This window comes from Archocentrus centrarchus, chromosome 5, assembly GCF_007364275.1.
Source record: "Archocentrus centrarchus isolate MPI-CPG fArcCen1 chromosome 5, fArcCen1, whole genome shotgun sequence".
NCBI lineage: Eukaryota > Metazoa > Chordata > Actinopteri > Cichliformes > Cichlidae > Archocentrus > Archocentrus centrarchus.
In genome coordinates, this window is record NC_044350.1 from 5,044,534 (window position 1) to 5,072,493 (window position 27,960).

At 41.4% G+C, this 27,960-nt stretch overlaps 2 protein-coding genes across 3 annotated transcripts in view; one reads left to right on the top strand and one right to left on the bottom strand.

Annotated features, from left to right (window-relative positions):
- Window positions 1–846: 846 nt before the first annotated feature.
- Window positions 847–21,528, top strand: LOC115780269 (carbohydrate sulfotransferase 11). The gene is made up of 3 exons (XM_030729368.1): window positions 847–1,380; window positions 13,996–14,075; window positions 19,014–21,528. The coding sequence occupies exons 1-3, from the start codon at window positions 1,287–1,289 to the stop codon at window positions 19,857–19,859; spliced, it is 1,020 nt and encodes a 339-aa protein (XP_030585228.1). The 5' UTR covers window positions 847–1,286; the 3' UTR covers window positions 19,860–21,528.
- Window positions 21,529–21,539: 11 nt separating this feature from the next.
- The window catches only part of LOC115780268 (solute carrier family 41 member 1-like), a 29,103-nt gene continuing 22,682 nt past the window's right edge, over window positions 21,540–27,960 (bottom strand). Inside the window, exons 8-10 of one of the 2 annotated variants that reach the window (XM_030729365.1) lie at window positions 26,276–26,410; window positions 24,936–25,084; window positions 21,540–24,824 (exon numbers count right to left, since the gene is read on the bottom strand). In XM_030729365.1, the coding sequence (XP_030585225.1) occupies window positions 24,645–24,824; window positions 24,936–25,084; window positions 26,276–26,410 (464 nt within the window). In that variant the 3' untranslated portion in view covers window positions 21,540–24,644. The remainder of the gene's footprint in view (window positions 24,825–24,935; window positions 25,085–26,275; window positions 26,411–27,960) is intronic. The other variant, XM_030729366.1, reaches the window with a different exon arrangement.

Genomic DNA, 27,960 nt, shown 5'->3' on the forward strand with positions numbered 1-27,960 from the left:
ACCAAAATAAACCTATCAGAGAATGCAAGACCCACAAACAAGCAGCAGTTGAAGGTGGCTGAAGTAAAGGTGTGGCAGAGCATCTCAAGGGAGGAAAGAGTAGAAAATGCAGAAGGGTAGACAGAAGTTGATGGCATGCAGTGGGACATGTAAAGGCATGCAGAGTGAAAAGAGACATCTTCTTAAAAACTGGTTGTGAAATATTCTGCCATAATTGTTTTTTTTTTTTATAAATTAGTTCACATTCTGAATTTAATAAACTTCATACTTTTCCCGACACATTTAATAGATTGACCATACTGAAGGCTTTCTCTGAGTGTAAAGACAGAGGAGCTGTATCTGAGCCTTCTTTCTTAATATTTAGTTTAGTCCTAACATTGGCTTAATCCAGTCTGGTCTCTAATATTTCTGGTATTAAACTTTGTCTTGGGCAGCACGGTGATGCGCTGCCACCTCACAGCAAGAAGGTCCTGGGTTCGAATCCGCTATCTGTCCGGGGCCATTCTGTGTGGAGTTTACATGTTCTCCCCATGTCTGCGTGGGTTCTCTGGCTTCCTCCCACAGTCCAAAGACATGCAGTTAGTGGGGTTAGGTTAACTGGTGATCTAAATTGCCCACGGGCGTGAATGGTTGTCTGTCTGTGTTAGCAGGAATGTGGAAGACTCTTATTCTGAAATGCCTCTAGACACGTTTCCCACAGTTATAGTAATTTTTTTCTTTTCTTTTCTCTTTTTTTAAATATAAATTTGTCCCGCCCTTTCCCCCCCCCAACAGATTTCACTGTCCGTATTTTACTTTGAAAGGTCTGGCCGGAACCCTCCCTTCTTCTAATGCGTGTCTGTGATTTACCGACCGCAGTTTGCTGAGTGGCGGTAGCCCTTCTGTGCATGTGGGGAGAAAGGGGTTAAGCGTACATTTGGAAAGACCCTGTCGGGGCATATAAATCCGCTCTTACCCAAACAATCCGGTGGCCTGCGCTATCACTACACCGGCAGTAATGCAGCCTTCTCCGTTGTCTCTACAACGGCACACAGAAACGCGTCGGTAACCGAGAGATACGGCAGACCAGCGGAGTCTGCCGCCGGGGCCCCTTCTCCTTCCTCACCGCTGCCTCCTCCTGACCCGACATGCGAGGATGTACAGGAAGATAAGGAGTAGCAAAGGTCGAGCGGTGAGCCGGATCGATGCTCCTGTGGGCGATGAAGTAGACTCAGCAAGCAGCGTGTAGTTCGCATGAACAGGCGGGACTGGGCTCGGCTTCTCGGTGGCTTCCAGAGGCTCTCAGGATGAGGAAACCCAAAGTGATCCGGATGGTTTTTGCCTTGTGTCTGGGATGTTTCATCATGGTCATATTCTACTTTAACAGCAGTCTGAAGCCAGGTGAGCAGAAATCTGGTGTTACTGTACACAGAGTATCTCTTTCCTGCTGTTTCTGAACTTGCTTCCACACCCTTACAGTGGAGCAGTCTTCATTCTCCTGTTTTTCTTTAACCCCTCCGTTTGCCTGCCAGTACTCCAAGTATCAAACAAAAGCTAAAACATTAAACACTAGAAATGAAGTGAGTCCTTTTAAGCAAAGCAAATATTTCATCACTTCCATCCACGAGTTTATCTCCATCCCTCTGCAAATACCTAAAGCCTTTTAAATGAGTTTTTTTTTCTTTTTTTCAGCATCAAAGGTTTGAGTTTAGTTTTTCTACACTGAAATCTCATAAGTGATCATGTTTTTTTTTCCTTCAAAAGTGTTCATGTGTGCACTTTGAGATTCATTTCAAACATATTCGAGTCAGTTGGAGTTTTTCTTGTTTTGTTTTTTGAGTGGAAACAACAGTGTATCTGATGAATGGCCTCTCAGTTTGGTCTCAGTTCTTTAAAGTATGCAGCAGACCAGCTGGTCCCTTTCTGCTGGCATATGGTTCACTCAGGTCTTCATAATAAAACCCATTCATATCCTGCTATGTTAATGGTTTGTGGCACAGTGGTAATGCAATACGCATATCGGTGAAGTGCATGAAAGAAGGCTATTGAGCCGTTCCCGGACCAGTTATACAGGATGTTTTTTATTTGTTTGTGAATTGTTTCTTATGATTCTGACACCACGGCAATGTCTCCACCCCATCATCTGTTGTGCTTCATCCCAGTGTCTTTATTTCCCTGTAAACCTCAGATATAAATAGAGGAACATTTCCATTAGCAAACTGTTTAGCGGAGTGTTTCCTCAGCTACATGGAGGAAGGCTGGGAGCAGTTGCAGCTGGCTGGCTGTGGGGCTGTCCCCTCAGTGGGATCTGCTTCCCTCTGCCACATACAAAGGCCTCATTCACACACATTCAGCTGTTTTAGGGGCCTAAAATGTATATATAGCACATACTGTGAGGTGAATTTTCTTTTAATGGGGAGCTCAGTCAGTTTGGATGTGTGACATGTCCATAAGTAACCTGTGAAAGACCAGCTTCATGTGCAGACCGCAAGGATTCCATACTGTCAATGTGGTCTTACACTGCTGTACCAAACTGTTACAGGTATGTGGTTGAAATCAAAGTGAAGAGTGGAAGGATGGATGTTGTTTGAGAATTTAATGTCTTCACAAATTCTGTGATCCAACTGCAAGATGGTCTCAAGATGGGGTTATGATAGATATTTAGGAATAAAAGATATTTAGGATAAAAGAATAAAGCATTTGGATGTACATGCTTCATCAGCCTGTGCTTTTTAATCTCTCACATCACTTTGGATTTGATAGGGGAACACTAAAATCTAACTTGTCGTGATGCATGCTCAATCATCCCGCAAAGGAAATCCCACAAAGTCGTCATCTGGATGCAAAATGTTTCATGACTCATCCAAGCGACTCCTTTGGTCTCAGCCGACTTTTGATTTCACAATCTTATACGCAGTAAAGTTGCATAATGATTGACGCTGGCACCATTGCTGATCGAAGAGCCACAAGATCAGTTTCATGATCGTTATTATGCAAACTGTCATGACCGTTGAGTAGGGAATGTCTGCAATCAAGGACTGACCATCTGCGAGCTGAGGAAGGGGGTCTGCCTCACCATCTTACAAATCTGTGATTGGGTCCAGATGACATCTACTGCTGATGCTCTAGATCACAGCTTAATGTTGTCTAAAAACAAAAAACTCACAGAGGGCACAATAAGATAGCCCTAGGTATCTGCTTATTGTGCCAGTTAAAGGAAATATCCTGCTAAAAATGGCCCCAGGATTCCTCATGGTAGTACTAGATGCCAAGGTACTGCTTTCCAGACACAGCATGCTGTCAGACATCACGTTTCTGAGATTTTGGGAACCAAATCCAAATTAAGAGGTAGAAAATAACAAGTAATCCAGGCATTTGTGGCACGTTTTAGTGGAGCCAACAGATTCATTCAACAGAATTCATGAATTAATAAAACGAGGTATACCATCTGCATACCAGTGAAAGTGTGTGTGTGTGTGTGTGTGTGTGTGTGTGTAATTTAAATTAATTAATTAATTAATTAAATATATATATACACACACACACACACTGAGCCCAGACCTCCCTCTCACCACAGATTCAGATTTCAGCTGCTACGACCTAACCTACGTAAGTGGCCGATGTTGTTGCCAGCGTTTATACTTGTGCAGGTGCATTGCGTGAGTTAATTACCTTTCGAAACATAAAATGCTGGCACTTTTTTCCTTCCTGGGTCCTACTCTTTGCTGTTTGCAGTTTTTTTAAAGACGCAAACACATTTGTCCCGCTAGTTCTTTTTTTTTTTTTTTTTTCGCTTCTTTGTACAAACTTGGAGGAAGTAGCTGGAAATGCAGGGAAGGAAGGGTGTTTCTCGGGAGGTGCGCTTCAGGTTATGGCATTTTTCTATAACTGCAGCTCCATCTGGTGGCAGATGGCTGCATAACATTTAGGACCAACATTTACCAGCACTGGGTTACTTATAACCTTAATAATTAGGCTAACCGACTAGTACATCTGGTACCGACTAGTAACAATAGCGATGATTAGTGATATTTACCGAGCTTCTCGTGTTCTTTCTTCTTGATGTTGCCATCACTTGGTATTGCAACTATCACTACGGCTTTCTTTCTTTGTTTATCCACCACTACTATGTCTGGTAGGTTAGCCGTCACAAGTATGCCTGTCTGTATCTGGAAGTCCCACAGAATCCTCGCTCTGTTATTTTTGACCACCCTTGGGGCTGTATCCCATTTTGACCTCAGGACTTACAGGTCATACTCGGCACAGATGTTCTTGTATACTATGCCGGGCACCCATGTATGTCCTGTCTGCTAGCATCTTGCACCCTGCTTGTTATGTGCTGGGACATCTCTACACAGCCTGCATCTGGGGTCTTGCCTGGTGTGGTAGACCCCAGTTTCCATCGATCTTGTGCTCAGAGCTTGCTCCTGTGCTGTTATGATTAGTGCCTCTGTGCTGTCTGTCAATCCAGCTTTGTCCAGCCATTAGTAGGATTTTTTTTTTTTTATATCAGCCGCTTCTTCAATCTGCTGGTAGCACAGGCCGTGCAGAGGCCTGTCCTTAAATTTTGGTTCCTGTTCTTCCTCCTCTTCTTTCTTGGGCTTCTGCTGCCTGAGGTACTCACTAAGCACATGATCCTTTGTGGCCATCTTCCTGACGTATTCATGGATCTTTGTTGTTTCATCTAGGTTAGTGGTTCTGACATTCATTAGTCCTTGGCCACCTTCCATCTGCTCAGCGTACAATCTCAGGGTGCTGGATTTGGGGTGAAACCCTCCATGCATGGTAAGGAGCTTTCTTGTCTTGACATCAGTGGCTTCTGTTTCCTCCTTTGGCCAGCTTATTACCCCAGCAGGGTATCTGACAACTGGCAGGGCAAAGGTGTTGATTGCCTGGATCTTGTTCTTCCCATTCAGCTGTCTCTTTATGACTTGCCTTACTCTCTGCAGGTACTTTACTTGGCGGTTGGGGAAAAAGGTATACAAAGAAAAATATCAGTCCCAGCACAGAACCCAGTGGAACTCCATAACTAAGCTTTGACTTGACTTTTAAATAAGCTAGTTTTAAATTAAAAAAAAAAAAACTGGTTTGTGTGCTTTCACTTTTCATACTGGGAATGCTGCACTCAATGTTTAGTCCTTAAAAAAAAAGCGAGATGTGTCCTAGCAGGAAAAAGAAGGGTGTGTTTAACGGCACTGCTCAAGCCATCATCAGTGCTATTAGTCACACCTGTGCTTCTCCTGTGGGAAATGTCACAGTGGTTGCTGTGGAAGAGGTCTGTTCCACATCAGAGCTTTCCCATCAGAAAGTGGCCTTCTTTTTTTTTTTTTCTGTTGTTATAAAGCAAGCAGTTCTTAAAGCAGCATCATGCCATAGTCACAAATTTGGTAATGGCTTGAAAAGAAGTAGGTAGCAATCTTTATCAGTCACCAGCCGTTTAAACTGGCTTTAATGAGTGGTAATAGTGGACTAAATTGACTAGTTATATTTGGAAGAGCATCACCAACAGGCTTCTACACCTACCAATATGAAATGAGAGCTTTTTTTAGCCAGAATAAATGCATAAAAGCAGCTGTTTCATCAGCTGTTTTCATTATTGTTGGAAGCCGAAGATTCTAAATTAAATTGATCGCCCAGTCCCATCAACAGTGCATACTCCCCCCAAAATAGGTGTAGTATCATTTACAAGAAAGAAAATCATCAAATTCTCAGCTTTTTGCTTCAAAATGAAAAAGATTGAATGATTCAATCATATCTAATGAGGTGGCTGGTAGCAGCAGTGGCACAGTCTTTAATGATCTACTGTCTGTAACTTGTTTTTGTGCATAATTTTGCCTTTACTGTTTAATTTCTGCGGACGTTTACAACTAATGCTTTGACGGGGCACAGGACATGGGTGCTCAGACTCGTAGCTGTTGCCTCTGGTTTTTGGCTTCACGTAGTCTGAACACACCTGGAATGCAGCTCACGCACCAACCATTAAACCTGCCTGTCTGCTCTAAGTAAATCTAAATTGGTTTCAGATATGGAGTTAGTTAGAGCTATTTCACCTTTTCTCTCTCCTGCTCCATCTGGGGTAAAGGTCAAAGCATTTTTCAGCTTCGTGTAGTCTAAAAAGAGAGCAGCCACATAACAAAGGAATGTGCTGCCAAGTCAGAGTTAGACAGCATAAAATTACAGTGTTTTGGAATCAGCGCTAATCCAAATTTAGGATAATTGTATAGATGCAGAGTGGCTTTACTGTACACAGAGGAGAAGTCGCCTTTCATGCTGCAGAAACTGACCATTTTAACCCACTGTGACATCTTCATAGCTGGTCTGTTTTTTTTTTTTTTATTATAAATCTGTTTTAGAAGAATTGACTTGGTAAGATGTTAGTATGACGTGTCTTTGCTACAGCGGCCCCTGTGATTTCTCCTTTGGGTTTTCAGACACATGGAGGGAAGAGGAAGAAGTGGACCGTAGTCGGGAATGTGGTGTTCTATTTTACAGCATTGTCAGAAACCTCTCTTTGATTTCCTGGAAGTAAAACTCAATAATATTACAGATACAGATGTGAGCTGATTTCTATGAGTGTAGCTAGTTAATCACAAGCAGAACCCGAGACTGTTGTGTGGGCCTCGGGCCAGCTGTTGTTGTTCATGCACTGGAGAGTTACCCCCGTCTCGTACCGTCCTTGTCTAGGCTTGACTTGAGACCACAAAAGTCATAAAAAAAATTAGCTTTCCAGAACTCTGTGGGAGCACTGACAGAATTGTTGTGAGGCTCTCTGGGACAGAATTTTCACACATGGTCACTTATGGATGGGACATTATCCAATTAAAAACAGAAAAAAACATCCACACAGGAACACTGTGTGACCTGATCTACATATGCTGTGCTGCGCAGTTTGCCAGCTGAAATCAGTCCTTCCTCTCTAGCTGCCATCAGATCGTCGTCCATCTGTGGTGACATGACGACAGGTCAGGGTGCTCCTGCTGTTCCAGCCTGTTCTCCAGCCAGCTGCATATTCATGAAACAGCACTGCAGGAAGTGATAGTACAGCAAGTACTCTGGAGACAGTTTTTCAAAATTTCATTAGGACCATCTGCTTTCAGAGGCAATATCCTCAAGTGATTTGACTTTATGGTTTGTCCTCTCACAGTTGAAATTATTGAATAAGTCCTCTGCGCTACAGAATGCTACTGCTTCAATCTGAGGGCTCTGTGGTAGCAAAATATTTCAAGCCACCCCCCCACTTTGGTCAAGACAAAATTATCATGGTAGATATTGTATAATGTTAGGGTTATAAGCGGAAGAGGATGGATGGTCATGTTTGATTAAAAAGCTCCCACAGAACCAGTCTACTATTATATTCCACACTCAAAAGGTCAAGCCAGGGGAACAAGAGACACAACAACTTGTACAGGTCCAGGCTCTGTAGCACAGTTTGGCTGTGAACTCTCTTGCATCATTACCAGATGGTGGTTGATGAATAATTCAATGTCTAAATGCACCCCTGCTGGGCCAAAGCATCAGGAAATGTTAGGTTTTATTTGTTTTCCATACAAACTGCAGCCATTAAGTTGGCTAATGTATGTTAATAGCGTACTGTTTAATTTTCACATTCAAACTTGAACTTACTTTTTAATAAGATACATATTTAGTAGGCAAGTAAAAAGTTATATATAAAGCCAAATGAATTATAAATGTCCTTGTTTTTGAAAAATAAGCAATTAGTTTTTATCTTACATAACCTGAACATTGGTCAAAATGTGGTAAATGGCTGAATAGTAATGGAATCATTAAGTGTAGCTTTATTTATTTTTTATTGGAATAATAAATGGGTGTACAGAGGCCTGTTTTCAGCAACCATCCCTTAATTGGAATGCATGTCCAAAGGTGGTTAATGTTAATGGAAGGCAGATAAAGTGCCCAAGATTATAAAATGAAGTGATGTGGTTCATACTGCTTGGAGTGATCAGTAAGAGTGCTGTATAAATACAGGCCATTCCATTTGATTGTGTTCGCTAATGCATACAGTGTTAGTCATGGTAAAGGTGCAATTGTTAAAAAAACAGTTATGTATGCATTATTAATTTGATTATATGAATGATCTTGGAGACCTGTCCGGGGTGTAGCCTGCCTCTCACCCTATGACAGCTGGGATTGGCTGGGATGGACCCTGAATTGGATAAGCAGAAGAGGATGGATGGATGGATGGATGGATGGATGGGTGGGTGGATGGATGGATGGGTGGGTGGGTGGGTGGGTGGATGGATGGATGGATGGATGGAATTGATTTTGGAATATTCAGGCAGCCTCAGTGTATATTGCCATCAAATTTAGCAAGCATTCACACTGACTGCGTTGAGCAGTGGTTACAGTGTCGCCTCACAGTGAGAAGATTCCTGTTTGTTTTTTATGCTTTTTTTATACGTGTGAAACAGTGGACGCTAACACTAGGCTATTAAAGTCCATTAGCTAATTTAACAGTTTTGTATAGAAAGTCACCGGTGCTTAGACCCATATAGATTCAGTTACAGCCAAATGGGCCCCCAGGACTGTAATACACTGGCTGACACATGTAATCAGGTCAGTATTTCACTGTGTGATGGATATTTGTATTTAAAGCTAAATATTTGGATTTTTGGACTGTTTCCAACTGCTCAAATGCAGATGTGCTGGACTTCAGTCAGCCACCTAATGAGTCACCCCACAAATGCACATTGGAGTCTTTAAGGTATCTGCAAAGGATCAGAAAGACTCTTAGATCTGCATACATTCTTCAGAGACTCAGCAAACAGACAGTACACCACCCACATGCTCCTGCGTATGCATTAACACCCTTTGCACACACATTTGTGGCCTTAAAGGATCAGGCTTTCCCTTGTACAGCGTCTCTCTCAGTAAAAGCTACTCTTTAGCAAGAGAGGTCAAGGTGGCGGGGGTGGGGTGGGGGTAGTTTTCCTAGCGGGAACTAAACACAGAGCTCAGTTTATGGCCTGGATAGGAGGAACACCCTTCGGCCTTTCTATATTTTGCGTTTCTTAAGCATTTGGTTCTGTGCACACTGCAGGGAATGCTGCTGAGTTTGGGGTCCAGACAGGGTTAAACCAGCAGGACGACTTTCTTGCTTTGAGTCTTCCCTCAGCTGCGGTTGGTCAGTGTCAGATGTTTTGTATCAGCGGAGGAGTTTAGGGCAGCTGAGACACTGTTTAGAGCTGCACACAGTTATAGCCAGTAGTTTTTGGGGGGTTGTGTAATGGCAAAATATAGCATGCGTTTTTCCACCAGTATCTTAGCAATGCACAGTGTCTTATTATGTGCTCCCATTCCTCTGATATGCAGCTGATCCAGATGTTGCGCTCTGACATTTTAAACAGTTTCTTGATATTTTCGCTTTTAAATACCTCGCGACAAAACTTGGATTGTAAATTTCCTCACTCGCTGAGCGATGCCACATTAGCAGATGAACGATGACACACAGTACACTCTTTTCAGCGTGCCATCTCACCTTGTTGCTGAAACACTCAGTTCCCCAGGTATTAGCTCCTAAGTTATTCCAGACGCTACCTCGCTGTTCCATTTAAGCGGCGGCTTTGGGAGCGCTCGTGCTGAACTGTGTTTCGAACGGAAGTGTAGCGTGTTTAGAAAACAGCTCCGATAAATTGGTGCACTGTGGCAGAATGATCCCCTCACCTCAGTAGCTCAACACAGAAGGCAAGAGAAAAAAAAAAAAATCTCCCTTTGGCAGCAGCATGCAGCAGCATGTGACTCGCTTCATTTCAGTAATAAGGCATCATTTTGATTTTGGCAGAGGTGAATCCACTAAATGAGAAGATTATTTATGTGTCACAAGAATTACTGTGAAGCCTGCTTGTCATGCGTAAATCCTTCTGAGCCTGAGCTGCTGCAAAAACAGTTTATCAGGAAAAGCGTTAGTAAGAAAGTTATTATAGTAATGAATGTAGCATATTAAGTGTTTTCCCAATCCATTTCTCTGACACCTAATATGTTGGCAGATATATATTTTTTTCTTTCAGACACATAAAACAAACAGATTTTCCAAACATTTTTTGCATTTAATTGTTTATTTACTCACTTAAGCCCAGCTGATCAGAACAGCTGGGCAGGCCGTGTCCACCACATGGCACTCTGCAAATTTCCTGCTGGCAACACACATTTTAAATATCACTGATATCTGATCTTTATAAAATACCAACAAAAAATGAAGGCGTGACACAGCTTCCTGTTTCTGTAGGTGCTCCCACCTGTTGCCGTATGATAGTAATGACTTGCCGTTCCACTTACAAGATGGGCTGTGTATCCCCCCCACAGGTATACTCAATTATTCTGTGCAGTTTGCTCATTACTGCATGTTGTGCCGCCTCCATGTTTTTCTCCACGGTGAGCGTGTCGGTGGGTTTACAGCTCATAAGCAGCTTGAAACGACTGGCCTGACCACACCGCAGTGAGGAGAGCGGCGCACACATGTGGTCACCTGAATCTTGCAGTAGTCTGCGTACTGTAGTGTTGGGTCAGTGTAGTCCCTTTTCGTGTGTACCAGCATCATTCTCTCAAATTTAAAGCAGCTAATTAGTGTCACATCCTGAGTACTTGTAAATCCAATTGCATCCAGATGACACATGATGTTGCTGCTCATGCAACTTTGGTCCTTAAAGGCTGCATAAAAGAGATTTATTCATTAGGCCTTAGTGCATACTGGCACTTGAATAATGACACAGCACACTGAGTCATTTGCACAGTGAGCAGTTAGAGCTGAGTCGCATTACCAATTCTAGACTTGCAGCCACACAGCTGTTTGCAGATGTTTACTCCAGTGAAAACCAGCCTAAAAACAGGTGTTATTTCACTGTTTATGTACTGTTAAAAGCATGTCTCACAGGAGCTTGTGTGCTTGTGTGCTCTTGAGCCAAAGAACCATATCCTGAAGTGGATATTTTGACATATAGTTTTCCCTTTTTTTTCGTTCTGTTCTCTGTTCACCATCACAGTGGATATTAAATCGAATGATTTAAAAAAAAAATGCTTGTTTTTGTTTGTTTAAATTTATTTATTTTTAATCAAATTATTAAGATATGATCAAAGTGCAGAGTTTCAGCTTCAGTTGAAGGGCATTAACATCAACTGTTGGTGTAAAAAATGGCTGTGCTGTCCCCCATTTTCAGATGCTCAAAAGTAACTGGACAAGCAGCCACCGCAGTCAATGACTGCCTGAAGTCTAGAACGCGTGGACGTCACCACATGCTGTGTTTCCTTCCTTGAGGTGCTTTGCTAGACCTTCACTGCAGCCACCTTCAGTTTCTGCTTGCTTGTGGGTCTCTCTGCCTTCAGCCTTGTTCTCAGGAACTGTAAAGCATGCTCTATTAAGCTGTGCTCAGATGACTCCTTCTCAGTTCTTTGCTTTGAATAACTCTGGAGTTTTGCGGTATGCTTTCGGTCATTATCTATTTGCACTGTGACGCGCTGTCTGAGCAGTTTTGTAGCATCTGGCTGAATCTGAGCTTCTTTGGACCTCAGAGAGCTGCAGGGATCTGCTAGTTAATGCTTGGAATCAATCCATAGCTATTATCTTTTTAATTGTCATCAAATAATGCAGGAACAAGTGTCACCTGACTGTGAAACTGCTCTTCAGCGAACTGCCCAGTTAATTTTGAGCCTCTAAAAGTGGGGGGATTGTGTAAAAATGAGTTCCCGAACAGTTAATTCAGTATTTTTGTTAAATCCCCTGAAGCTCAAAGTCTGCACTTTATTTGCATCTTGATTGTTTGTTTGATTTTAAAATTCATTGTGGTGTTATATGAAGGTAAAAATTACCAAAAGGTGTGGCCCTAACCGTATAAACCCATCTGCAGAGTGCAGTAAGATAATGTGCTGTGTGCCCTGGCACTTTTCAGCTGTGCACATGGAGCAAGAGGAGATCAGATTTCAGGAATATAATAAGAGTTCATTTAAATGGCAGCAATACAGAAAGAAATTAAGAGAATGGATGGATGGAAGTTTCAATGGGTTATTTATTATGAGGCACCCAGGGGTAAATGTTTGGTAGCGATGATATGCAAATTTTATGCTTTTTTTTTTATTATTATTAGTTTTTTGGATTTGACCTCTTGTATTTGAATGTTTAGGCATGGTTTTACTATTTTCTGGCATTTTCTACACTGAACAATGAATTGATAATAAAAATGATTATTGGGGGGGCACAATGAATGGCTTCAAAATAACAGTTCATTCCTTTCACCAGACTTTCCCACAGAGGACCTGGCACAGTCACATTTGTATTTTAGTGGTGCGTATTTCTCATATTTGAAATCGTTCAGCATTCAAAGGACATAAATGATATAAATTCCTTGAATCTTCAAACAAATGCTGGATGTTTATGAATCGAGGCAGAGTCTAACTTGTGTAAAAAGTTGCAGGGATTGTTCTTCCTGGAATCTTCGCTTATATTAAAAGCAAAGATGACTCATGAACACGGGACTGTTCACAAAGTGGGGCATGAAACTACAGCACAGTCAGCGGGTGGTTGGAGTTCAGCAGAAGACTGGGAACATTAGTATCAATCACCTCATCTGGCTGAAGAAGGCGATAGACTGCAGCAATATGTCCAGGATAACACTTACCGGCTAAACACGCCAGAATGCAGCTGCTTTTCATCTAAGGAACGTGCATTTTTCATAAAGGAACATCTGTAGCCTGTGTTTGTCTCGGAGGAAAAAAAACATTTACAGTACATTGCATATACAGTGAGGTTATGGCTTTAATATGTCCACAGGATACAGATCGAGTGGGAGCCTCTCTCTCAGTAACTCAGCTCTCCGTGTGTGTTGATTTGACATCTAACACCTGTGGCTGGCAAGTGCACAATGTGATGAGTTTGTTCTATAAATCAAATAAGCCGTGCTCCTCTAGGGAAGTTTATAGTATCCTGGATTCCTGCTGCTCGTTGTTGTATCAGTGAGTCACGTTTCAGCAGCGTGTGCTCATCTCTGCTTACGCTGCCAGCTTCGTGTTTGACTGCAGAATATGTGATGCGATGGCAGATATTGCTCTGAGAGCTTATTTCCATTTTTCTAACTGTGGTCAGTCTCTGTTTAGTCTGTTAAAGTTGGAGTGAAGTAACCGCTGCGCTCCCTAAGAAGGCTGCACCAAAGCCTCAGGTAGTCTGAGTTGTCTGATATGAGGAGGAAAACTATTGTGTGCAAATAATGGCTCTGAGCCAAATGAATTTTTAGGTCTTTTTATGCTTCCATTCAAACTGCAGTCTGACAAAACACATAAAATTCTGCTCTGCCAAAACTCTTTATGTTCCATTTCTAAAGCACTGGAGGAGATACATTTGGCAATAACAAAACAATAAAGTTTACTTTATTGTTCCCATGCAGCATTTTATATTTTCAGTTTGCTCTGCTATACTACAGTGCATTTGCACATTTTAAAAAAATGAAATAAAAAACCTACGATACACCACCCAGCAGCTTTCTGTCCCTGCAGCATTTGGTTGTTGGACCAATAATATTAATAATAATAATAATAATAATAATAATAATAGTAACAGCACAATTACATGCACAGTATGTATTTACTATTCCTCTGGCCATCCATGCTCATCATGTAAGGCTGGGAAAGTAATGAAATTTCCTTTTTTAATTACAATTCTGGCTTCCAGTGTTTCAGTGGATAATCAAATAAAATGATTATGCTGCGCCCCTTCATAGCATTGGTCTTTGTCATTCCCTAAAATCCCAAACTCACACCCCAGCAGGCTGCAGCATGTAGAACTTCAATAAAAGCCTGAAGTTAATGACTAATCAGTAATTGTTGGATGGACCGCACCTATCACCAGGACCACATCTTAGCACGAGAACACACTCTCACATTTACAAGGTGAAAACAAAACCAGCCGTGATGCCAGCAGTAATGAACCTGTGCAGTTTATTATTAACAGCTTCGTGCTTGTCATTTTCTGTGTGATGCTCATCAGATTTCATAACAGATACGCTTTTTCCTCAGCCTCAGAGACAGTGGGGGAACGCAGCGGTGGGCAGAAGTCGAGAAGGAGTCCTCTACAGACGCTGTATGACGGCGATCAGGTCAGTCCTCTCTAAACACGTCCCCCTAACTTCACTGCCAAGCCTGTGTGCTTTTTTTAAATACACACTTTAAATATTTATTTGAGCATTTAATTCAGGATCTCTCCAGCTTATTTTTTACAAACTTAGTTTGAGCTCTGATGGATGCATTCAGATAAACAGTTCTGGGAAAGGTAATAATAAATATTCAATTTACTGTATGATACAGATGTTCTTTGTGTGTCTGGCACTTTGTGTTTGGTTAAGTCAGTGAAATGGCAAACCTGTAACTGGGAGATGGAAATAACCACAAACAAGAAAGGCCAAATGTTTAATGACAAACAGGCATCAGATTTATTTTTTTTTTCTTTTCAGATTTAATAACAGTGTTCCAACAATGGAAATTTAGACTTCCTGCAGTTTCAGTGCTGTGCAAAAGTCTTGAGTCACCCGTCATGTCTTTATACTTTCCTTGAAAAATGGGAACTGGGTGCAGCAATTTACTGAACTGGTCAAACATTCATGGAAATACAGTATATTAGACACAAACAGAGTTTATACAATTCTAATAAGCTTGAAAGTCAGTATTTGTTATGATCACTTTTATTCTTCAGTCTGAACTCTCTCAGGCAGCTTCCTTCTCATTTCTTCCAGCAGTCTTTAGCAATATTTTCCAGGCTTCTTGAAGGACATTCAGAGATCTTCTGTGGATGTTCCACTCTCTTTCAATATGATCCCACACTGCTTCAGTAATGTTGAGGGTCCGGGCTCTGGGGAGGCCAATGCATGACTGACAGGGTTAGTGTTTTTGGGAGTTCTTTTTCTTAAAAAAAAAAAAACGACTCTCAGATTCTGTTCATCTGCTGTTGGTTTTTGTCCAGTTTCTGCAATTTTCTTTAAGGACACACTGCACATCCTGCTGATATATGCCAAGTTTTCAGCTAATGGTTCTTTGGGAATCATCTTGTTGATGCAAAAATACCATCAAACTGTGGTATTGTTGGTATTTTTTTTGTATATTCAACTATGGAAGATGATGCATAAATTTCAGCCGTCAGCATTTTAAATCCATTGCAGCTGAGTCCACATTTTGCTCCAGTCCTCATAAAGCTGCTTTAGCTGACTCTAAAGGAAAGTGATACCTGCTCTTTGTAACTAAATGTCTAAGAGACAAATCTCCCCTGAAATTTGTGACGTCTTGATAGTTGGGATATTTTTCATGTCAAGCGCAATTACTCTGATGCATTTGCATCTTGCTGTTAAAAGAGGAGGAAAAAAGGTCAGCCATTTTTGCAGAGTTAAAGAAATGACATTTATGGACGAGGATTCATGACTTTGTACAGCTGCTGTCAGACAGTTAAGACTTTTATATTTAGAGCTGCATTTGACAGCTTTATCCATGTACAGGTTGCGTAAGGGGTCATTCACAATTATCAACAAAGAGTTTCAGACCCCCCACCCCCACCCCAAAAGTGAACAAGGAAAATGTTGATTTTTATTCATGACATTTTTTTTTCCACCTGGTTCTTTGATATTTTAAAAGGACCTTTGGCAATGAGTAAATATGTAGTATAAAGTATTAAAGAACACGTCCTGGTGTGGAAAAATGCTGGACGTCTTAGTATCAAATACACTCTTTCCTATCTATTAAAACATTGTATTGTTGTACAGATATACCTATATGTTAGAATTTATAGGGTGCAATAAACTGATTTGAATTTGAATGAGTGTAGTATACCACAGCATGGGACTCCATGCAGCTGCACTGCATGTACGCAAAATGTACATGCAGCCACACTGTACACAACGGCAGTCGAGCAATCCTTCATCTGAACAGCCGGTGTTGTACCAAAAAGTGATCGTCTGCCAAAAAATGACTGCCGGTGTTTAAACTGCTCTAAATGACTTGCTGACGTATAATCTGTCACACATATCTCAAACACATCTCTCATAAATGATATCAGTTCATTTTGAGTCATAAAGAACGTTCCTCTCACAAGGTAGACGCTGTAATCAGTTTTTGGCAACACCGGCCAGCATAGATGAAAACACACCAGGAACATGTAGAATTAACATACATACCTTCTGAATAAAATCCACCATCGCTGCCTGTGGTTTCCCACGTATGTTTTCCATTTTTGTTTCAACTTTTTGGAACAATTTTTCCACTTCCTTGTTGAATTTATCTCCAGTGGCTGTGCACCACTCAGCTTGTTTCCGTCCAATATCGTCGTGCAAAAATGTGAACATGTTAGAACATGATAGAAGTAGAGATAGAGTCTTTTTGTGAATCAACGATGGCCTATTTTTAGAGAATTGATGCCTTTGAAGTGATCAGAACAGAGGCCATATTGTTTCCTGCAGACCACGCTTTAGTGCAGTGGTGTACAATAGTGAATAGTGTGCTTATACTATATGGAGCTTGGAATTAGACAGAAATATGACTACATGCATTTCCATTCTAGTTATGAGTTGCTTATAACAGCTGTATACAGTCACTGCTTCCCTGGGCACTATTTGAATACACATCTTTCTGTCCCTGCTTTGTTTTGGACAAGCTCACCTTTCGCAGTGATGACTAAACACGCTTTTTAAATAATTATTTTTCCTTTAAATGGCTGCCATTATTGAGTTTAATTCAGTGTGTGCTTTTTGAGGGATTTTCTCAGATAAACACCCGTGGGTGGGGGTGGGGGGGGGCACTCTGAATGACTACTATCCCCAACACAAATGCATCTTCTCAGCGTTCATCCACAAGCTGTACTTTTGAGGCAGAGTGCTGTAAAAGCGACTCTCTTTACAGCTGGTTCCAGTTAAATCTCCCTGTGTGGAGTAGGAAGGCGTACATGCCAGAAATCAAGTCCAGGCCACTTCCTTTTAATTGATGTGATATTTTGGCTTTTCCATTTGCATTCAAACACTTGACCAACAGGAGGAAGCTGGAGCGAGCTTGATTAATGCGAGACAGATTTCTTTCATTATTCCCTTCTGTAAACACAGTATGTGAGCGATTTGTGTCGTTTGTTGCTCTCTCGGCTCATGTGAAGCAGGTAACTGGGTGAAAAGCCAAGTGAAGCAGAGTAGCTAAGCGCTGATACCAGGAAACCAATCGGTGACTTTTGTTGCAGGTTTGGAGCAGAAGCACATGCTGTGAGCAAAGTCAAACAAACAAACTGCTGTGTGACTTTCTAAAGTTGACAATGCTAGCAAGCAATTTATACTTTTTGCAGTGACAGGAAGCAACTGGGCAATATGATTAAGAATTAAGTCCAACCATTAGAAGCAGATTTGCTTTCCAGTTGGTGCATTTTTATTCTCAAACATGTGCATTGTGCACTCTTGTTTGACTGTTTTGAGCATTTTCTGGCATGCAAAATGCCTTCACTTCTAGTCAATGCCATTCTTCAACCTGGAAAAAAAAATGTAACTTGGTTATTAGACCACAAAATGTCAATTTTGGGGGGGGGGGGGCCTGCACAGTTGTTGATGTCTGAAATGTGAAACTGTATTTCAGCAAGTCAAATTTTTTTTCACATGTAGATATCTGCAATTGTTATTGTTACTGGTTTAAAAAAAAAACAAAGGAGACCAAATGAAATTTGTACAAACACATCAAAATGTGATTTCGCAAGTTCATATTTAGTCAAATTATCACCTCTGAGCTGCTGCTCAGCTCCACCGACGTGAATGTTCAAAGCTTTAGCCACGTTCAGCACACTAAAGACACCTTTGAATGCCACGTTTAACTCGTGATACATTCTAACAGTTATTAATATCCTCCTAAAATGGTATGAAATCATACGTAGTGCTCATATGAAAAAACTGAAGCAGGCACTTCAAACACTCTTTCTTATGCACACAGCGCACAAACCTCTGCTGAGAAGAAGGGTCTGTGTTGCCTCTGCAGTCTTCGGGCACTCAGGTGTTTGCCAGTGAACACAGAGAGCCACACATAAGGTCGGCCACTGAGTCAAACTGAGAGTCTCAGGACTCCAACCACTGCGGTGGCAAGCCAGGCTGAGCGAATGAAAGGAGTAAATAAGACATTTGTGCCACACAGAGGCCAAGCTGAACCGAATGACCCATAACTCGATTAAAGCTGGGGATGGGCCATAATTAAGACCACCAGAGGAGGTAAATCTGTGGATACATTTTGCCCAAAATCTCCTGAATGTCCTTAAGCAGCACTGAGTCTGTCAGCTGGAGGTGAAGCTTACATGGCTGAAAGTGGGATGGGGGGGGGGGTTGAGGGGTGTGGCGCCAGAAAGAAGTGAACTTATCAGATCTGTTTGTAGTTACAAAGTTGACCACATCTGAAGTGTTCTACCTACATTGTTCCACATTCTCCTCAAATTGCATGTGGGGAATGTAGGCACCAGGTTTTAATTAATGAATTAAAAAATATATATATATATATTTGCTTGGAGATAGAAAAGGATTATGCCTGGTGCAGTGATGCAGTGCTTTTGGTAAGGCCACATCTTTGTCAGATTACATCTCAAACTCTCCCAACTTGAATTTACTTTTTCTGTGGGTTAATGCAGGTCCTGCGTTGGTGCCTGAGGGATTGTGGGAATTTAACCATCACAGAGGTTATGGAGGTACACTTACATGCACTCCTCCCAAAAACCAACAGAGTATCTCTCCATAGGATAAATGCTGAAAGTTGGCTTGAACAGGAAAAAGGGAAACATCAGATTTTAACACAAAAAGAAAAAAAGCTTTTAAAAAAACCCCAAAACAATAAAAGCTTCAGCGGTTTCAAAAAGGGTGCATGAAAAAGGCTGCAGCGCACATTTTTCATTGGTTTTAACATTTTCACTTCACTACAGAAAAGTTCTTTTGTAGTTTGTGATTTCTGTCATCTACATGGGATCTGAGAGATCTTGAAACCCATTAAAATATAATCAAGGCTTAAGTCTAAATGTTTGTTCTGTGTGACTCTTCTCGTCCCTGTAGGTTGAGTCAGCAGTACAGGCGATCCATCAGGGAAGACGAGAGCTGTTAGAAGAAGCTTGTCGCTCCCACACCCGCAAACGCAGAGTCCTCATCCCCGAGGACCTGAAGCACGTCATCGTGGACGACCAGCACGGCTTGCTGTACTGCTATGTCCCCAAAGTGGCTTGCACCAACTGGAAGCGGGTGCTCATGGTTCTGACAGGCGTTGCTGGGTCCAACAGTGACCCCCTGGCAATCCCTGCCAATGAGGCCCACATCCCAGGAAACCTCCGCACACTTTCCGAGTACTCCACGTCCCAGATTAACCAGCGGCTGCGCTCATACCTGAAGTTCGTCTTCGTACGCGAGCCCTTTGAGCGGCTGGTGTCCGCGTACCGCAACAAATTCACACGGAGCTACAACACAGCCTTTCATAAACGATACGGCACAAAGATAGTGAGGCGGCACAGGCCTGACCCACAGCCGGAAGCTCTGGAGAGAGGAAATGACGTCTCTTTCGAAGAGTTTGTCTATTACCTCGTGGATCCGGCCACCCAGCGAGAAGAGCCCTTCAACGAGCACTGGGAGCGGGTGCACTCGCTGTGCCACCCCTGCCTCATCCACTACGATGTGGTGGGGAAATACGAGACGCTGGAGCAGGACTCCCGCTACGTGCTGCAGCTGGCCGGGGTGGAGGACCAAGTTAGTTTCCCTGCCTCGTCCAAGAGCACCAGGACTACAGGAGACATGGCTGCCCAGTTCTTCCACAGCATCAGCCCTTTCTATCAGAAGAAGCTATACAATCTGTATCGGATGGACTTCCTGCTTTTCAACTACTCAGTGCCAGCCTACCTCAAGTTTAGATGAGGCTGGATTTCACTCACCCACAGAAAGTAAACTGCAGAGCCTGGACACTTGTAGAAGAAGCTCCTCACAAACATTGCAAGTACTGTTTTAACAGAAAGAAGAGCAGTCCGTATCAGAGCTCCAAAGAAAAATTCTTTTTTTTAGAGACAGAACATTGGGATGGAGAACTCTTGAAGGAACCACAAGATCCAAGTTGTTGCCTAAAAAAAGGCAAATTATATTGTACTGTAGATGTTGAGCAAATGGATGTTGCTCATTGCCTTTGAATGTGTGAAACAGGGTTGGGCGATATGTTGAAATTTCCCAACCAGTCCATCGTCAGTCCAACAACTGCACTGCTGATATATTTGGATGTAATCATGAAAGAGCTATTTGTGATTCTTTTGGCTGTAAAAGTGTAAAAGAGGTCTAATTCATCATCATAGCTGATCACCCTAACCCTACATTTTTGAGAAGGGCAAAACTGGCTTTTTTTTTTTGGAGAAAATTAAATGGATTTTGATGTGTCAGTCAAAATTAATTTCGTTGTCCCCTGATTGCCAATTCTAGGGGGAACAATTTAATAAAAACAAAGCGCATATACTCAGATTGCCTCGATTTAGGTTTAGGTTAGTTTAGACGTCAGATGGTTAAACTGGACGAACCAAAGGATCTAAATCAAGCAGTGAGATAAAGTGTGGTCCAGGCTGTAGAAACAGCAGGGTAGCATGCTTGCTAACTGATTAGGGTCCCCAGCTGCACGTATAGATTTTGGTCTACTTCTTTAATATAATTTATTAATATAAACGTTTCTGTTCTGTATCAATCAATCCAACAGCAGCCACTAAAAAATGGCAAAAAATGACTAGCCTGTTTCGGAAAATACAGAAATGAGTGCATAAACTATCATTTCCTGTGTATGTACAATGTGAATTGAGCTTTACAGTTTAGACTAATCTGTACATTAATGATTTCTGCATATGTGCACAAGATTGTTGGAACCTGAAGCTTTCTGGTTTTCAGGTGAGCAGCATGTGATTACATGCAGGATGAGGAGAGTGGGGGGGAAAAAAGGGAACACATTTACCGAAGTGCCAAACTCCAAACTATTTGCTTTTGTTGGACAATAATTTTTATCTGTTTGAAAATATTAGCCAGTCTTGTCCAAAGCCCCAGAGAACTCATTGGATAGTAGGTCAGTCCCAGTGTGTCCAATCGCCCAACCCTAGCATGAAATATTTTAGGCTTCATTTTATTCTGGTTGTGGTCTGCTGTTTTTGAAAAGTGTATTTGCACGACAGATGTTATTGTTGCAAGTTCAGTAGCATAATGATTAAAGTATTAAAATCATGTTTAGACAGTGAATGTCTCCCAACATGTGTGCCTTTGCTCATGGACCTTTTTTTTTTTTTTTTCCTGTTGTTGCCAGTTGACAATGACAACTTTTGTAACTGTGACTCTTGTTTACTTTTTCGTACTGTAGGAGGAGATTTTTGTGTAATCTATGATATTGTCTTTATTTATTGTGCTATTTCTGATTCCGCAAAGTCAGACCAACCAAAATAGGTCAAGTTTCTCTCACAATTTTCAAATAAAGTGCATCTCAGAAGGAAGTTGTTAATTCCTTAATACTGACAAGAATTCTTGACACAAGAATGTCGAATGCAGCAGGCACATTTTGCATGTCAGTGTTTTTATTGAAATGATAAACCATGACTGGAAAGATGTGATCTAGAAGTGTGTATAAATGCAACAGCACTACAAAGTCCAGTCAAGCTTGATGTCAGTGGAAATGGGATTACTTACTGTTTCTGAGGGCTGTTTCCAGACCACTAAAGACAAGCATCTTACTGAAAGTGCATATGAAACGATTGAAAAGGCCCCATACAGAGAAATGCATACTAAATAATTTCTTCACAGAAGTGGCACAAAAAAATATCTGTGCTGTCAATACCTGGAACACAAAACGGTTAAATACAACAGGCTATATTCGGTGGCACTGTGCTGCACAAAAAAAAAATAACAGATCCAGTTGAAATTTGGCAAGAACAACTGAAGGCTCATCACGGTTTAAAAGGCACGAATCTACCAAAAATAAGCACGATTAAAATCTAACATTCATCCAGACTGTGCAGAGCTTAATATTACATTTACGCTCAGTTATATATGATGTTATTGCCTGAATACAATCATTTGCCGTGTAACATTTAGGAGCTGACAACAGGTGTACAGATGTGCCAACAGTTACTACAGCGGTTCGACAGCACTCCCACTCGCTGCTTGCACTCCGAATGGACGTTGATTTCTATGGAGCCAAGCCGAGTGATATCGAGGCCAGCAAAACTCCAGGGGACAGAGTACAAACATTGACCACAGTGAGCTGGTGAATATGGTGACTAAAGTGCAAAACAAGTCCTTGTGTTTATTTATCTTTCTGATTTCCACCACCTGTTTCCCCCATTTTCTTTTTACAAGCTGCTTATCTACAGCGTTAATATTTGTGCCTCAATCCTGAGCGTGAAGAGGTACCAAAAAAAATTAGGTACACACTACAGTGCAAACATTTCTTTATATTTTGTTTAAGGAAATGGATGCAACAATTTGAAATGTGATAACATACATGTAAATAGAGCATATAAGGCAAAAATAGTGTCTGTGTAGTTGTAACGAGCTTGACGGCAAGCTGTCTTGTCACTTCGTTAAAGGTCATGTTGCACACCGTGCAGAGATGTGCCAAATTTAACAGCTGTTTGAGATTCACCTTGTTGGTGCAAAAATACTGGTTTTATGCCTGTCACACTGTGTTATCGTTGGCATTTTTCATAGATTCAACTACAGAAATGGGAACAAATGATGTGTTTTTGTGACAGGCTACAAGTAACAAAGTGCCTAAAGATACAATTTAAAATGGGTTCTGTTATGTGTAGACACAACAGTGGTTCGTCCCTTGAGTTTGGTGCCTTTTAAACGCTTGGATGATTCATAGTTAAGTGGCTTAACAAACAAACAAAAAAAAAACACTCCTCTGAAAATGAGATCTATCGCTCAAGACCACTTTAAAAAATCTGGCTCCATGGAAGCAAAACATAAAGAAATGAGGGCTGATGCAAGACTTTTGCACAGCACTGTATGTTGTGAGTAAATTATTACCACACACTGAATAATTTCATTTTTACAAAACAAAAGCTGTTCTGGGTGTCGTGTCATTGCTGCTGTCCATACAACTGCACAGTGTTCAGTCACTAAGTCCTAGTTAGTGTCTCACACTTAAACAGCGTTTTGCAGAACGGTGCTCAGCACGTCCTCTATGATGTTATTAGGGAGGCATTTTTGAACATTGTTTGACCAAAAATATGTCTGTGTAAAGTTGCAAAGTTTATTTGGACCTTATAATGAATGTAACGCAGACTCTTATAAGTTAGTCTTACCAACATTATTTGGTATTTAAACTTTTTCATCACAGTGATGCCCTCTGTTTGCTGCAGTTATGAAATTATAGATCTGCTTACTTTTTTTTTAATACCAGCATTTGGAACAATATCTGTTAGCATGTTTAGGCCTACTTTGAATCAGTGTGGCTATAAAGCTAGCAGGTAGTTCCTGATTGGTTGCTCAGTTGTTCTTTAGCAAACATGTCAAGCCCTTGGGTGTCTCCTCAGTCTGCTCCTTTCTGACTGTATTAAAGTGTTATATGTTAATAAGCTGGCATCATGTTCTTTCTTGCATAGTATTATCTAGAGTCATTCTCCACAAAGTCCTCTTAACTGTCTTTATGACGGTGTTATTTTATTGATGTTATGGATCTGGTTGTAATAAACTTTTAAGAACTAATATTTCAGCTTTGAATTTGTGAATTATTTATGCGACCGATTTGAATATGCCAGTTACACTTAAACTAGTAACCAATAATCCTGTAACAAAAGCACTAGGGACAAAACAGCAAACCAGTCGTTACCTACTCCAGCACTCGACAGGCTGTAATTTACACAAATCTGACAGTGTGGCTGTTGTGCTTATTTTCCCCAACATGCAAATGTACCAACTGACCACTCAGCCTCTGTCTGACCTCATCAGAAACTTTACTAAGCCAGTTCATTGGCAGCAGGGCAAAATACTGCCCATTAGCTGTTTTGTATGTGATTGTAAGGCCTGGCAGTCTGTCTGAACAGAAATATGCTTTTTCCACCAATATGGTCCCAATGTAAGCATCTAACCTAGACCTGGTGCCCAAAGGTGGGTACCACAAAATTGCTGGGCCCCAAGATGAAGCCACTGAATCAGATGGGGCCCAGTCTGTGTCAGCCATGATTTTTGTGCAGTGGACCTTACACAAACATTTCCTACTAGCAGGAAATGGTATCATTTGCAAACCTGGGAAAGGGTTAGTGGGAAAGAGGTAACAGTGATGCTGGGTGATGATGAGCAGGGCAAACTTGAGCAGATCTTTAAGAAGCAAAGTGAATGAATCAAACTGTGCTTTTGTACAGACAACAGCAGACATGCAAATGTTCACTGAACAGGTTTCTCTTAGCTCAAATTTGTATTATTCTAGGGTCTTTACCTTACAATAGAAACCATCTTGAGCTGAATGTTGTGATTTGGTGCTGTATAAATAAAACTGAACTGAATTCAGTTTTTCTTTTCATGATAAGTTAGCTTAGCATCACCTGCTCAGTCTTGAGGCACAAATAACACCTTCTTTTAGCCTCACTTTCCTTCTTTTATTCCATCAACTTTTTCAGTTTGTTTTGGCCTCTTGCATACAGAGAACAGTACATTCAGGATGTGCAGGACCATGTTTCTGTATCAAACTCCTGTTTCAGTGGAACTGACCATCAGAATCAGTCTGAAGCTCAGAGCCAAGAAGCCGGTCCCCAGCAGGTCACCGAGAGCTGTCAGGTAAGGGATGGAGAAGTTGTCTGGATCCAGGCCCCTTTGCCACAGCCAGTGCACCATCAGGCTGGCCACAAGGAGCAAAATCACCACCTGGATAATGATCGTACACATTTCAAGTGAGAATATCTCTTATAAGAACTCTGTGTTTCATCTAAAAGTGCTTTTTTTTCCAGAATTAAAACTTTCAAAAGGTCCTATGACCTGAAGCAGAGCTGCAAACAGGTAGCACACGATGAAGGCTGGCGTCATGGCAGTGTGCCCTCCCTGCAGGAGGTGGATGGTGTACAGGAAGAGGAGGTGACCTGGGACAACAAGGGTGACCAGGACTCTGGCTGATACGGAGTTCACATCTGGATAGACATGGAAAAAGAAGCAGTAGAAACATCCTGTCAGAGTTCAGCAAAAGCAATTTGTCATTTGTTGTTGGGAAAGGTGGAAACAAGACGGTAAGATGACCACGACACCAAAATCATTGACGCAAACAGATTCAAAGGGTCAGCAGAGTCCCCGAAACCTGTTCAAAAAGTCATTGGGTCACCTCACCTTAACTTATATACCCATAATCTGATAATATTTTTAAGATGCTTTAATTTAATTTCCATTAAAATGTACCTTCAATTTCTAGATAGGTTTATGGAATACACTCCTTTACATCCTATTTTTTTGAGAAAGAATGCAGCTTGTGGAAGGAATTCCCCAGAAAGGTGTATGTGATTGGGCATTAGGTGCACATTAGCAGCTTATTCACATTTCTTTCTGGCTGATAATTAGTCAGCTGATGTTTACTAGTCCTTATAGACCATACTAGGAACAGCTAAGATGCTGAAACAGAACCCAGCAATCATGGTTGAAACCCTGACAAAACTTGAACCAGATGTAAATGCTGTTTCCACACAGAGGACAAGTCAGACCTGTCATATTCATTACGTGGTGAACTTAACATGTGGGATCATTGGAACTATCGCCTGCCTGCCCCCGATGTCATCGTAAGCCCTAATTCAGTTAAATTCTGTCAGCACTCTGTAGGTGGCACAAATCCTCCGAAAGCACAAGTTCTAGAACACATAATTACAGGTCTCAGTAGATCGTAATGAGGTGCATATGAGCCTTAGTGACTTGCAAATGGCCAAGAACCAGAAATAAGAATTGCTAAAATCTCAATAAATATAAACCACAGAGAAAACTGTCCCTTTCTGTGATTGCCATTATTATGGTAAGAACTAATTCATCTGAGATTTTTAGTAGATGCATCTATGAATTTGAAAGTCCTAGTTGACGTCTTTCTCGAGTTATCGAATTCACAAGACTTTCAGATAACTTGATTTTAACTCATCTGAGATTTTTAGTAGGGGTGTTGATTTGAACATGCTAGGTCACGTCGTTCTTGTGTTGGCCGTCTGCCTGCACAGCCAGCCACCCCATCGCCCTGGCCACGCAATACAACAAGTCCAGAATTTGAAATATGTATTATTTTGGCCAGTGACACGTTTTTAAAGTGCATACGCTTCACATTTAAATAGTGTATTTTTTCAGGATCTAACCTGAAGAGAAGAAGACAGCACAGGGTCCAGGACACTTTTCACTCATTTTGAATGGAAGAGCTCCAGGAACGCTCCAGTAGTGGAGGAAGGTAGACATCCTGCTCGCCTGAATGGCTACAAGATTCCCCCCCACACCTGTGTGGATATGAACAAGTACTGAGTGTAGCAGATCATGTTTGACATTTTAATAAAAGCTGCAATAAACAGGATACAAAATGCAACTGCATTCCAAGATTCCACTGAAAACAGCAGTGAAAACATGGTGTTGCTGACGCTGTTCATTGCAAATGACTTTGTAACCACTGCATTGTATTTCATTGATGTGTTAATATGGCTGTATTACTTTGGTATTTGCAAACATGCATATAGCATAGGGTGCATTACAATCATCGCTTGTTAAGCCATAGTTCTCTGTTCATCTGTGAGTTACACGAGAGGCTGAGCAGTCACTGCAGAGCTAACAATCTTGGAAAACTAATTCACCATCCAACAAGTAATTGTGCTACATCTATTCAGCAGCAGCTATTCCTACAGCAGTGTCCCCTGGGATCTTTTTTCTCTGAATGTCTGGAAAAGGCATACGCATTTTTGTGCCATACTGGTCATAATGCTGCTCACCCCTAAGGCTGATTTCATTAGAAGCAAAACCTCCTGGATTTTCTGAGCTTTGGAGCACATGGCTCATTTGAACCAAAAAAAAAAAAGGAGGAGGAGTGTTTCTGGTCAACAAGGCAGGAGAGGAGAGCTCTGAATTGGAATGCAAATGCACTTCCTGTACTGGGATGGCAATACATGCAGGAGTGCTTGGTAGCACAGAGGTTGGCAGAGACGCTGCGGAAATGAGAGCCAGTGAATGCATAGTTGGCATTCTGATCAGGCTTGTGGTTTATGTAAAGACCATTGTTATTACCCTCTACTTAGTATGCCGCTTTGTGGACAGCAGGCTGACCACGAAGCAAAGATCTGGCCCGCTACGCCTTTGACAGGAAGGAGACTCCTCAAATTCAGCAGCATATTAATGTCTCATGATTGAGTAAGCCCTCAGATTTGAAGCCCTTTAAAAGCCAAGCTCAGCTTGCTCACCGCCTCACTGTCAGGGTGTGGACACAGCAGGACTTATAAATAATGGGATTAACTGCTTGGCTCCTGCAGGCTCCAACAATTTCCACATGACATCAGTTGGCTTGATGTTTTTTATTGATAGCAATTAAGCCAACTATGAAGCTCAAATGTCATTCCTCAAAGTCGGGGGCAGATGAAATGCCATAAACCTAAATTCCTGCTCTCCATACTCCTTCAGGAAAGGATGGCAGCATTGTTTCTGAAAGCTTTGAGCACGTGGAAGATATGTCACTAATTATTTCAGCTTACTCAAATAGATATCCAGAAGAATCTATTCTCTATTTGAAAGTGAAGTAAGTAAAGTTATCATTCTTACTTCAGTTTTGGGGGCTTATAAAAAAGGAGGATCCTGTAGGAGGAAGTGTCAGATGAGCCCTTATAGAGGTTCAAGCTTAAGTTTCAGTCTTTGAAGAAGACTTGTACTACAGAAAGCAAAAGGAATTGTAAATTATTGCCTGCAAAGAGTTGTTGAAACCCTGCTATAAAGCTCAGTCAAAACTCCTTTTGAAGTTACGCTGATGTTCCTCCTCTGACTGAAACTTATATTTTATTTTATACCTGAT

Bases quoted from the DNA above. Each gene is read 5' to 3' on its own strand.
- LOC115780269 (XM_030729368.1), top strand. From the start codon at position 1,287: ATGAGGAAACCCAAAGTGATCCGGATGGTTTTTGCCTTGTGTCTGGGA. The intron at 1,381-13,995 runs GTGAGCAGAAAT...CTTTTTCCTCAG, and splicing joins TAACAGCAGTCTGAAGCCAG to CCTCAGAGACAGTGGGGGAA. The intron at 14,076-19,013 runs GTCAGTCCTCTC...TCGTCCCTGTAG, and splicing joins CGCTGTATGACGGCGATCAG to GTTGAGTCAGCAGTACAGGC.